Here is a 13,254-nt window from a genome sequence, read left to right on the forward strand (position 1 = left end):
TTTCCTCCCTCTTTTTCTTCCCAGGACAGCAGCTCCAAACAATGTGGGGATGGTATAAACAGCAGCTGCGCTCCTGCGTGTTTCCACGATGGTTTTATTTTTGTTGGCGATAGGCTGCCAGACAGAGGCATCCCACCTCCAACATGTTTTCTTGTAGGAGCAACACCCCGTCCTGAGAACAGCTTGGCAGCCAGTAAATAGATGGACTGCGCATAAACAACAGCTTCCAAAAAAATCAAAAATTAACCTCTGCTCTAGCACACACACTATGCTTTTACATTGCAAATATTCCTTTTTCTTTCCATAGGAGACATCCTATAGGTAAAAGCACTGCAGGGAAGCATCTCTAAAGCTTGCAATAATGGCCCGGGGAATCCTCCCTAGCCAAAATATCTACTTAGACAACCCAATGTATCTGCTTAGACAACCCAGTGTCACCGGCCTTGCAGCAGCCCACTGTAACATGCCCTATGTCCAAGGTTGTAATGGTGACAAAAGCCACCTCTGGGAGCACTTTGGTCTCGGTCAGAAGACCAGAAGATGCTCCAGGTGACAGCAGCAGTGAGAAAAGGGAGATGAAGCCATTGCAGCAGCAAGGGACATCAGGCTCAGCTCACCAACTTCACCATGGGGATAAAGGGAAAATTCACTTGCAGCAGCATTTCTCATATTGAGCTCATCCCCCTCCCCCAAAAAAAGAGGTGCCTACACCCAGTTCTGGAGAGGTCCCTATTTGGGAGCGAGGGGAAAGGCAAGCAGGAGGCAAGGAGGGGAGAAGCAAGGGTTGCTGCCCCCCGTGCTGGGGGCTCAGCTCCAGAAACTGGTCCTTAAAAGCACAGAAATGCGTTTGAAAGCACTGAAATTGCTTTCTCCTGCCAGGAAAGAGTTAAGGAGCGATTCAGCCCACCCTATGCTTTAGCAGCCTAGCCCTTGGTGGCAAGGCTTTTGGTGGTTAGCAACCTGCCTCCAGCAGGAAATGATTTTAAACCAAATCGGGGGGGGGGGGGGGGGGGGGGATGTGTTACAGCACCACGGAAAAATCTGGTGCAGTGTGGACCCAAAAACTGCACTGCACGAGATGCAAAATGATTTTTCCTATTCATCCGCCAACTCAAACCCAGAGGAGGTTTCTCGGTGTCCCCATGTGAGAACCTCCCCCCTGCAGGAAATCTCCCCTCACCCCGGGCAGATGCTGGGACTTTGTAAGGACCATGAGTATCTGCACAAGTAGGGCATAAAAGAAAAACGAACCCTGCTTGGCAGCCAAGGGGGCAGTGAATAAGTAAAATTAATAAATAATTTATGGGGTTTTTTTTCCCAAACATGGAAATACTGAAGGCTGACGCCAGTTCACCCCTGTAATTTCACATCACTTGTTTCACTTTCCGAATCCTAAACCCCAAGTGCTTCAAATCTCACCCTCCCAAAGACATTTCAAAGCCACTCCGATATTTTATCTATCATTTAAATATTTCTACGTATGAGCCGCACAGTGTCGCAGCTACCAAAGCAGCAAAGTGGGGAGCCCCAGCAGAATTTCCTTACTTTTGTGGTTTTTCAGACACTAAATTTGTTTGAGGTTTCTTGCTCTTGGCTTCAAAGTTTTCTGTGATGCCTCACACCTCTGCTTTATGGCAATCTAGTTTGACGTTCAGCATTTTCCAGGCCTGGAGAAAAACACCTCCTGGTAAAGATTCTACCGAAGAAAACAACCCCACAGCTCAAATTGCACCTTCTCCTTATTTTGAATGCATTTTGATCTCAACAGAGGAAAAACGAGCCAAAATTCATCCTTTTCTGCTTTTATTTTTAATGCCAAGCTCCTACATTTATCATTTTTCAATTCCACGGACCTAGATTAAAAGCAGGAGGAAAAGCTAGGTGATGAAATATGAAGAAATCATAATTAAAAATCAATGAGGTTTTGGGTTTTTTCTTCCTAAAGGGGATTTCAGGGGGTCCCACGGGTGCAGTGCTGGAGAAGCGTGTGGGGCTGCCACGCACACCTGGTTTGGGGGCTCCGTGCAGAAGAAGCTGCCGGGCTGAGTCTCCAGGCGCTGCCACAGCAGATGCTCTTTGACAGCCATCGGCAAGACGTCTGCGCCGAGACAGGGAAGAACCTCCTGGGGTGAAACCAGCCCTACCACCAAGAGGTGACTGTGCGTGGAAAGGGGGAGCTGGCACAAAACCCCTCCGTCGTTGACTCCACCACCATGGCCCGGCCATGGCTCCATCTCTGCATCTGCCTCCAGATCCCAGGTAAGAGGCACATGTCTCTTAAGGGTTGAGGGCACCTAAAATCATGCTGGAGCCTCTCCCCCACCCTGCTCCAGCATGTGGGATGCGTTGCACAACATGTGGATGATGGAAGTTTAAATATACAAGCGTAGTATAGATCTATGGGATATTATTACCTATCACCACATAATTTTTGACAATACTTTAGCTTTTGGTCAGCTCTAAATTGGTTGGACCGTTAGACTAGGTGATCGTTGTAGGTTCCTTCCATTTCTGTTCTGTTCTGTTCTATTCTATTCTATTCTATTCTATTCTATTCTATTCTATTCTATTCTATTCTATTCTATTCTATTCTATTTATTGTGCAATATATAATGGTATATACACCACAGAGTTTGTTTTTACTGCACTCTCTTAGTGCAGACGGACTGCGGGAAGCTGCTGGTGGAGAAGTTAAAGTAGGAGCTATCTCCGTTGCCTGTGTAACACAAAGACGATAACATCCTATCAAATTTTCTTCTAAATCTATCACAGGACTGAATGTTTCCCAAGGGACACAGCTGGAATCTTATTGCAGACAGGTTGCAGGGGGTCTGGACCGAATAGATACAGTCGATGTCATGGCAAAGTGGTAGAATTACCCTTTACAGGACAGATTGTGCCATCAGTTCTTAGGTGGAAAGTGTTGAGAGCTTGAAACACCCGTTAAATGTATATATTAGGGTGGTGGCTCAGGTTGGTCCCCCGAGACATTGCCCAGCCTGGGTCCACAGCTGCCCAGCACCCTCACTAGAGGCTGGCAGGGCTGCTGGGTGTTTTGTTCACATCATGTAATGGTCATCCAGCTGCGGCATAACACGGCCGATCTGGCAACAAATAGCCCGAGGCACTTTATCAACGCCTATATACAGGTAGTGATACCCTACAGCTCTATACAGTGGGGTCCCCGCTGAGAAAACCCCAAAAAATTAGAGTTTGCGCTGAACGTGCAAAAGAAACACGGACCATTTTTGAGGTGCTGCAAGAGGGTCTGGCCAAGCACATGGAAACAAACCTGTCCCACCCTATTCCCTGTGGTTCCCTGCAAGAATATACACCAGGAAAGGGAACAGGGAGGTTCTGGGGGGATGAAGGTGTGACACAGCTTTTCTGCTCTGGCTCCATGGCAGCTTACCCCACCGGCGCTTTACCTCTGGCTCAGAGCAGAGCTGAGCGTTTTCCAGGATCCCTTCTCATCTCTTCTGATCCATCTAATATCTCTCCAACAGCTCAGCAAAAGGTTTTCATGGGGCGTTAAGTTTCCCATGCCCAGCAGAGCCGGATCTCAGGGCAGCCAAGGGGACCCTGAAGCCACCATGCCTCACGGACGCACTTATTTCATCCCCCCCCCAAACACCTGGCGGGTGTTTGCCAGGGCAAAGTTTGGGAGGATTGCACTCCAAAACCTGAAAATGCTGTATTTTAGTATTAAGGAGACATTTATATTGTCGCAGCACCAGAGGATGCGGTGAAATGCTGCAGCTGCTGTGCAATGCCCGAATTTCGGCATTGCAATATTAGGGCTGAAGCATGTTCACGTCTGCAGCGTGCCAGCAGCAATGGGGTCATCGCTGTGGGATGAAGGAGGGCTCTGGACCTGTGTCAGTCAGCAGAACCCTCTCCTCTGCTTGTCCCCGTCGAGGACATGGGGGACATTGGGACCATGGGCCACAGGGATGGCTTCAGGTGGTCTTGTGGTCATGCAAACCCATTCCCACACCACAGGGCTGTTTGCAGCAACTACTGCAAGCAGCTTTGGGATTTTGAAGGAATAGGGCCAATTTAACGTAAAAAAGCCAAAAAAACCCATGTTTTTTTAAGCTTTTTGCACAGCTTTAAAACACGCCTGGGAAAGAGACAGGGGAAGCGAGAGCATCCTTATCTTCAGAGGGCTGTTTTTCACTCGGTCTCAGAGTATCTGATGCTTTGAAGGATTGTTTGCTGAACAGAAGGGATCACAAGTCACCTGTTATCCTTTTCGCAAGGACACATCCTCGCTCGCACGGAGACACCGCTCACATCTGCCTGGGACAAACACCACTCAGATAATTTCCACAAAAGCGGCAAAGCCCAAACAGGGCAATGCGATAGCAAACCAAAGCTTTCAGCCCCACCGCTGTGCCTCACTCCCTCTCCTTTCCCAGGTCTTGAAATTCATACAAAAATAATGTCGTCTGAAAACTAATATGAAATTGACTCATTTTAAGACGCTTTTATGCTTTTTTGGTCTTTTTCTGCACCCGAGATGAAGTTTATTGGTGTTACATCTGTTAGAACAAAAATCTGGCAAAGGAGTTAAGATGCTCAAAAAAAATCTGTTGAAAGACGGGTGAAGACCCACCAAAAAAAATGAGAGAGAAAAGGAGGGAAGGAGAGGGGCTTCCACAGGAGCAGGTGGAGATGCCCTTCCCTGCACATAGCCCTTCAAAATCATCCCTCCATCCCTCTCCCTGCCACTGAGCCTCCTCCTTAAATGAGTGTTTAAGAGCAAACTTTACCTTTATAACTAGCCTTGACCAGAAAATAGCTGGGGAACCCAAAAAGGCCTCTGAGGGAACATGGGCTGAGGTTCCTGATAAAGACGCTCCTGTTTCTCACTTATGTGATCCCCTCTTCTGTGACTACTTGATCTTATTAAGCCCTCAAAGAAAATCTGTACTTAGCATGGAAGAAAAATAATGCAAAGAAAATAATAGCTGTGTATTCCTGTCTCTTTTTTCTTAGGTTTCTGTACAAATCTACTTTTAGTGCAGACTCCAGAGAATATTTTAGCCCAAACTAACAGTAAAACAGAAATCCTCTGTGAGCTGAAGAAGGAACATACTGGGGTGTACTGGTACCGCTGGAGCCAGGAGAGGCAAAATTTCGAGTTCTTGGTATTTTCCAGCTTGTTGGGCAAAGCCACGTATGGCACAAACATCAGCCAGGACAAGTTTAGTGTCCATGGGGGGAGTTCCCACAACTCCTACAGCCTGCACATCAGCAACCTCCATGCCTCGGACAATGGCACCTATTACTGCTCCGTCTCCCAGTCCTCCCAGCTCCTCCTGGGCAGCAGGACACGTCTCGGTGTGGGTAAGTGTCACCCCCAGTGTTCTAAAATGTGCCTCTGGCAGGCTGTGATGAGGTCCCTTGGGTAAGGGGTTGGTAGACACTTCCCAGTTTTGAGATGCAAGGTTGGGACTCTGGGGTTTTTCTGAAGAGACCTATGAGACCGGATAAGGCAGAAAATACAGAAAATAGCTAAATTTTAGGTCAGCTGTGTGTGATAGTCCTTTTGCCACCAGCAAAAGGTTCTGCCGTGATCATGCTTTGAGCACTGCATCGGTCCTAGTGTTTTAGGGTTTCCATGGGAAGACCCTGATGTTGCCATGCGATGTGCTTTTCTCTTCCCCTGTGGTACTTCACATGAGAGGCTGGATATGTGCCCTGCTCAGCTCCCGGGTCCTTCCCTGCCCTAATTCTTCCTTACCCTTCCTCCAAGTGAGAAGAGCAGCGTCAAGGCTAGAGGACATCACCCCTCGGGTCTCTGGGGAGGGTCTGACTGCAGGCTTCAAGCCCGTCCTTCACGTAAAGGATTGAAATGGGATTTGTTCCTCAAAGCTCACAACCCACTGTCACTGGGGAGCTCCAGCCAGAAACCAGAGCTGCCTGCGGGTGGCATTGGGGGAGTGATGCTTTACAGACCCTCGGTCGTACAGCAGCTCTTTTCAGCCCATTTTTCCCCTTGACCACAGAGCAGAAGGTGATGCAGAAAAACTGATGTGCTTGAAGTAGGATTCAGCCCTTTCTTTGCAGGCTTTTAGGGAGACAAATAACTTATTTAACCAAGATGCAGCTATGGCTGCTGGTTCTAAAGCAGCCCCGGTGTCCCAGCCTTTGTTTTGGTTTGGGTTTTCTGGCAAATACGCCCTGAACCTTGAGCTAGCTGAGAAATCCCTTTGGGATTCTTGCCGGCTCAAAGAAAAGTTGGTTTAAGATAAAGGAGAACTGGTTTTTATCAACTGGGCACATATCTATGTGCAAAGCAAAGCATGAAAAACAGGATTGAAATTCAGCATGATCAAGGACACTCCAATTTAAAACAAAACACCGGCAGGTGCCCTAGGAGGAGTCAGGCTTTGCTGGTTATTTTCTTTTTTTCCTTTTAGTACTCATGATAAAACAAATTGTCTTTAAGTGCCTTTTCTTTAAGTCTATCATAATGCAAGGGAGAAGTTGTCCAGATAAATCCCAGGCACCTGATGTCTCACTTTTCCTTGTAAAAGAACGGTGGTTTCCGTAGGAATTTCAATCCTGGATAGAAATGGAAAAAAACCAGCTTTGAATCACCCAAAATTTTGAATAAGTGGAGTTTGAGCAGTCAGATCTACAGTTATTAAGGACATTACTGGGATATTTTCCTGACCAACTTTACAGAGAGATGAGTGTGCTCCATTATAATTCAGATACACCATAATAAATCCTGCCCTAGTTTTACCAGAAAAAAAAAGAAATTAAAAATCCAATAATTTTGAGCAAAGATTAGAGCAACCTGAATATAGGAGAGATCTGGGGATCCCTTAAAACCTCCCAGTGCTACTGAAATCTCCTGCTACCTCTGATTTCTTGCAATGCTGATGAGATGGTGCCTGGCAGTAAATGTAGCTTAAGGAAGATTCCCTTTTCTCTTCCTTAACCTTCTGCCCTTGTTTGCCTGATATGTTGTTTTATTAATGCTTTTACAAGCTCTTGGTAACTTCTGTGGCCACCGAGAGGTTCAGGTCATGCTCCTGGCCCCTCCAGATGACCAAGATGAGGGGTTTCCCGGATGGGGCTAGTTTTTAAAAGCCAACATTTCCAGCCCTTCCTGCCTGCTGTTTGAGAGCTTTGCTGCACTCGGTGCCATATTGACTGTCCTCTTCCCCTCCTTATTCACCAGTTGATGTTTTGCCTCTGCCTCGGAAGACCACTCGGGCACCATTCTCCAAAAAACCCGTGCGGTGTGTAACGAAAAGAAAAGCTTACAGCAAGAAAGGTACGGCACCAGGTTGGCTCAGGCTGCTTTGCAAAAGGGGTTTGCTGAGGTCCTGGGGGTGCCCAGAGTTCAGCTGGTGTTTGTCCTGGGGTGGGGGCAACCGCAACGTGACCCTGCAGGGATGGGCATCCAGGTCTACCCAGACCCACCGCTCCGGATGGAGCTGATCTCTGCCTTTAGGAGCGGTTTCCTGGGATATGCAAGGGTTTATGGGCCAGGATGTACTTCCTTTTAGCTCTGCCTAAGCTCTGGTGTCCCTTGTGTGTGCAGCCCCTGCAGGTGCAGCATCAGTCCTGGAGGCATGGTGAATTCCCATGCCAGAGATAACACCACAAAAAAGGTCATTGTGGCTCATAGCTAAGTTCCCTGCAATGCCTTTCATGTAATGCATCCCTCAAGGGATACTCCAGGGTGATGGTTATGTCCCCCACCCCTCTCGAGGACCTGCTTTGCTCTACTCCTCTCCCCACCGCACCCTTCATCCCCCAAAGCTGCCAGGGCAGGATGATGCCGAGTGCTGAGCTGGGGGTGAGCAGCTCCACAGCATGTCCCTTCCTGCTCTCTAGGTGCCTGCAGCCCCCTGGTCTGGGTCCCGCTGGCTGCCAGCATCCTGGTCCTCCTGCTGAGCCTGGTCCCCACCGCCCACCGCTTCTACCGTAAGCATCCTGCCAGCCTCAGGGGACAACGAGGGGTGTTGGGCCCTGGGACAGCCCGGGAGTGGGATGGGGAGCTGGGAGGAGGTCCTGGGGCTGACAGACACCATCTCTCCCCAGGTCTGCGGCGGAGGCTCTGGCTTCGCATCCACAGGCAGTAAATCCCACCAGCTCCCCCTACCTCGGGCAGGCACAGAGACGCGGCCGACCCTCCCCTGCAGGACGCTGAGCCTGAACGGGACCCCCGAAGGAAGTTACAGGGGACAGATGTGGGCTTGCACTGCAAGACAGAAGTTTCTTTCCTGTGATGGACCACAAATTTAATATTTTTTCGTGATACAATGGCTGGCAAAAGGACAGGGGCGGATCCTGCAGCATGCTGAGCACTTCTCAAAGGGCACTGAGCAGGGTCAACACTGCGTCCAGCTCTGCACCGGGGCTGCTGTACCAAAGGGATTCAGATGGGCTGTAAGGATGCTCTGAGAGCTTCTTGTCTCTCCTCTCTGTTCGTCCATGGGGCAGCACATGGGTGCTTTTGGTTTGCTCCTGCTGATGCTGGTTGATAAGACTTTGGTAACGGACAGTCTGAGAGCAACCGGCAGACAGCAGGGGCAGGTCCCTGTGCAGCTTGTAGAGGCCCTGTGCAGGCATGGTTGTTAGAAATAGTGAATATACTGCTCAGCTTTTTCGCTCCGCAGACTGGTGTCTTGTGGCTGCACTCAGTGCAGGACATGGCTGCGTGGCGAGCAAGGAGCCATGGCCTCTGCCCAAGCAAGAGTTAAAACAGAAAAACAGCTCCCGGGGGGAGCAGGTCTGGGAGGGCATCTTCTCCCACAGGAGACTGTAAACAGCCAAAGTGGGAGAGGAAAGTCAGACAAAGCGACGTACCCAAGGCCAAACACCTGGTGCAGCCTGAAGGCCAACACCACCTCTGATAGCAGAGGCGGCCGGGGGCTGGCCTTGAGCCCAGCAACACGGCACAGACAGCCAGAATTGCCCTGAGCGATGCCCATGTTTGCTGAGACTGGAGCAATACCAGGGTGTACTGAGGCCCAAGCGATGCCCATGTGTGCTGAGACTCACGCAATGCCCCTGTGTGCTGAGCCCTGAGTGATACCCACGTCTGCTGAGCCCCGAGAGATGCTGTGCGTGCTGAGCCCTGAGCGATACCCATGTGCTGAGCCCTTAGAGATGCTGTGTGTGCTGAGCCCTGAGTGATGCCCATGGGTGTTGAGCCCCAAGAGATGCTGTGTGTGCTGAGCACTGAGCAATACCCACATGTGCTGAGCCCTGAGAGATGCTGTGTGTGCTGAGCCCTGAGCGATACCCATGTGTGCTGAGCCCTGAGAGATGCTGCGGGTGCTGAGCCCTGAGTGATGCCCATGGGTGCTGAGCCCTGAGCGATACCTCTGTGTGCTGAGCCCCGAGCGATGCCAGAGGCAGGGTAGGTCTCCCCGGGGATGTTAACATGGCTCAGCCTCTGCCCAGAGCTGCAAGGCTGATGTGGGGCTGGAAATTTGGTGTCTTGCTGAGCGCAGGCAGCGGGCGGCTTGCTCTCGGGTGCATCCCCGGCCCCCCCATCTCTGCTGAAACACTGGCACCAGTGCAAGGCCAATCACCTCCAGTGAGTGCAAGGGGAAGGTGGCCCAGACACCTCCTGTCCCCAGCATGGATGGGAAGGTCAGCAGCTGTTTTTGCTGCTGGGGGAGCAGCGGGGTTCTCCTGTGCTGCACATTGCATGTATCCTTACAGCTGCCCACCAGCCAAGGACTCATGTGGCTCCAGAGTCCGCAGGGCCAGGGCATACACAGACATGGGAAGAGCTTCTGCGGGTGTACAGCATCGCAGTCACACAGCAGCATCCCTCTGGCCTTACCCTCCCTCCCCTCCCAGCCCCAGGGAGCTGCCACTATCCACTTAAATTTTTCCAGAGGGCTTGGTCTGAAACCTGGCTGTGGGTGCTCCGTGAGATGGATGTTTCCCCTGAATAATGCAGTGATAAAGCCGGCAGTGGAGCACGCTGAGCTGGCCTTCCTGGGCTGTGGTGCTCACCCAGACGCTCAGGCAACCCCAGACCCCTATCCCACCAGGGATGCTGCAGGGAGGGGTCCCTGAGCATCTCTGCTTCCCACACTTCATACCAGCAGCATATTTTAGCCTCTGTGAAAGCTCAAATGAACTAAACGTGCTCTTTTTCTACCCTGCGAGCACTCACTGCGCGGAGCTTTGCCCCAGGAGCAGATGATTTTTATGATATGTATTCTTTACAGAACAGCTATAAGGAAACCCTTTTGAAACTTCCCATGGACAAAGGTTTATTATTTCAAAACTAGGGGGTTTCCCTCTGTCTGCAGCTGCGTTTGAAATCCCAGCTCCATTTCCCACGCTTGAGGCATCCTGACCTTATTGTCCATCCCTGCTTCACCTCTCCCACCTCTCGGCCAGCAGACGGCCTCCCATGGCCAGCAGATGGGGCTGGGACTGGGCAGCAAAAGGCAAGCTGTGACCACCCCATCCTCCTCTCCCACAGGAAGGTGAGGGGCCTCAGAGGTAACCCTGCCCGGTCCGGTCCTCCATCCCCACGCTAAGGCCATCCCCACGGTGTCCGACCCTCGCTGAAACCACCCAGAGACCTTGCCTTGATAGATGTCAGCCACCTGATTATCCCAACTCCAATAATACCCCTTCAAAGGATGGAGATTTAACCCTTGGGTCTCTGCCTGCCAGTGAATAACTGTAAGAGGCAAGAGAGAATTTTCTTAATTCTGAATTCCCCGATTTAGCTTCGTTGTTCCTTTTTAAAGTAAAAAAAAAAACAAACACAAAAAAAAACCACAAAAGAACCCCATCATCTGCGTGCAACAAAACCAGGAGAGTGCAGCAACAGTCAAGGATGCCACAAGTCCTGGTGAAACAAAGGTTTGGGCAGCTTAGCAATGGAAACAATGAAAAAACTGTAGTAATTCCTATCATCATCAACAGGTTAAGACTGTTAATCCCAGAGAGATTTTAGCAGCAGGTTTCACAACTGCGAGAGCCGGTAGCAAAAAAAATCACCTCCCATTTCATAGACATTTTTCGCAGAGCATATATAAGAAAGAAACAGAACCACTGATGAAAAGATGGGTTTGTGTCTGAGAAAATTAACCTGGTCCCCTGGTATCTGCAACTCCTTTGGTTTTCTTTCCTACCTCGTCACTGTGCTGAGAGCAGGAGGCAGGGATGCTGTGTTATGGTACATGGGGGGAAAAGGATGCTTCCATCACGAAAACTAACGGGAAGATATTTCTGTGCATCTCTGCTAATGGCATGGTGCCCGGATCCACAGGGAGAGATACGGGTAAGGACATGGCCCCTCACAATGTCACCCCTGCAGTGATGTCCTGGCAAATGAGAGTCCCTAATTTATTCCTCGTTTTCTTCCACGGATGGACCAGCCTTTTGCTGTCTCCCACTGTCACCCTCCTCCCCACAGCAGGGAACATCGCAGAAGGGAAAATAATGGGATTTTGTGTATAAACCCGAATCCTCACGTGAATGGTTAATAAATGATGTCACCTTCAATAATAAAAGCAGACACCCAAAAAAAAAAGGTGGGGGGAACAAAGACAAAAGGCTTTTGAATAGGACAAGGAGGGTTTTACAGATCTATGGGTTTAAGTACAAAGCGTTACCTATGCTGCGCCCACCGCTGTGAATCATCGGGCACGGAATTGTAAAAGAGGTCAAAAATTACGTGTTGCAATCATACGTTATTTTCACAGTTTTATATTCTTTTTTATTCTATATTTATGTTTATATTCCATATCTATTCTATATCTGATATAGAACATATAGAATATAGAATATAGAGGAAAAAAAGACTACAGTTACTCCTTCAATAAACAGCGCGTGCATATCCTGAAAGCATGAAAATATTCAAGGGACAGGGAGCAGAGCAGAAATACAGGTATTTCAGGCCTTGCTGTAAATAGTCTTCATGTTTTTGTAAAACTTCCGTAAATGGATTAAAGAAAAAAAAAAGCCAGTCTTTCCAGAACGTCTCAGGTGTTGATCTAATACTGGCAGTGCCCAATTTTTCATCATTTTAGTGTACCCAGCCATTTTTATGTGGAGGGCCCGTGACGTTATAACAAGCTAGTGACATGACATCCAAAGTTATACCTGATTTTAAAGCTCCTAAATCTATAAAAAATAATTTTGCAGCATCATAAACACAGCTGAGTAGGGCACGCTAATGGCGAAAGGATGAGTAACATCACTATTAAAGGATTAAACTTGAAATCCATGCAAAGGGAAAGGAGATACGTATGTCCACGGGTGCTGTTTAAATTCCTCCCGACTTATCTTTGGCCAGAGTGCCTCTGTGCACGGTAGCTGCTTATTAAATATCTCCTCCTGGCAGGAAAAATGGATTCACAGCAGGAGTTCTAGGCATCCAGACCAGACTTGGTAAGAGGGAATTTCTAGATGTCTTTTTCTGCCGCAGTATAAAACCAGATACGTCCCAGAAGCTGCAAAATAAAAAAAATAAAATAAAAAAAAAATCGCAATTTTTACTTGCTCTTCCCGAACCCCCTTAGTGCACAGACACAGACCCCCACGCACACATCCGAGCAGGGACATGGGCAATTCTCTTCCCCATCTTTCAGAAGCCTCCAACGCATAAAGGGCCGCCGCTGCCCACAGCCCGCGCCACCTCACCTGGCTGCTGGGCTATTTCATGTATCAAACAATTTACAGAAAACTAACATGTAGAAATATTGTGTCATATATATCGGCAGTTATTGATATTGACAATTTTATAACTATATATTTATATTTATATATATAAAATTTATATAAAATCTAACACACAATATATAAAAAGAATATCTATTATATTTTATATATATTAGTTAAATTATAATTAGTTTTATAACTATATATTATTATATATATTATTAAATATAATTATATATAATTATTTAATAATAATTATTATTTATTATATATTATTAAATATAATTATATTATGCCATATATTATATATATTACAGTTAAATATATAACCATATAATAGATATTCTTTTTATATATTGTGTGTTAGATTTTATATATAAAATATATATGTGTTATTATATATATTGACAGTTATATAGACTGACAGATAACTATAGAAAAAAAACACTACGGAACAAAAAACTAACTTCAGGCAGCATAAGTGCTTCTTGCCTGTATTTCCCTGGACTTCATTGAATTTCATTCAATAAACCAGATTAGTAATATATAAAATTTCTGGTTTATATGAACCAGAAATGATTTCTT

At 47.8% G+C, this 13,254-nt stretch overlaps 1 protein-coding gene across 1 annotated transcript; it reads left to right on the forward strand.

Annotated features, from left to right (window-relative positions):
• The first annotated feature begins 1,707 nt into the window (after positions 1-1,707).
• On the forward strand, positions 1,708-8,554 carry CD8B (CD8 subunit beta). Its single transcript, XM_063336472.1, has 5 exons — positions 1,708-2,259; positions 5,002-5,352; positions 7,199-7,294; positions 7,861-7,950; positions 8,068-8,554. Exons 1-5 carry the CDS (start codon positions 2,214-2,216, stop codon positions 8,106-8,108), a joined length of 624 nt encoding a protein of 207 aa, XP_063192542.1. The 5' UTR covers positions 1,708-2,213; the 3' UTR covers positions 8,109-8,554.
• Positions 8,555-13,254: the final 4,700 nt, after the last annotated feature.

This window comes from Chroicocephalus ridibundus, chromosome 5 (assembly GCF_963924245.1).
Source record: "Chroicocephalus ridibundus chromosome 5, bChrRid1.1, whole genome shotgun sequence".
Classification (NCBI taxonomy): Eukaryota; Metazoa; Chordata; class Aves; order Charadriiformes; family Laridae; genus Chroicocephalus; species Chroicocephalus ridibundus.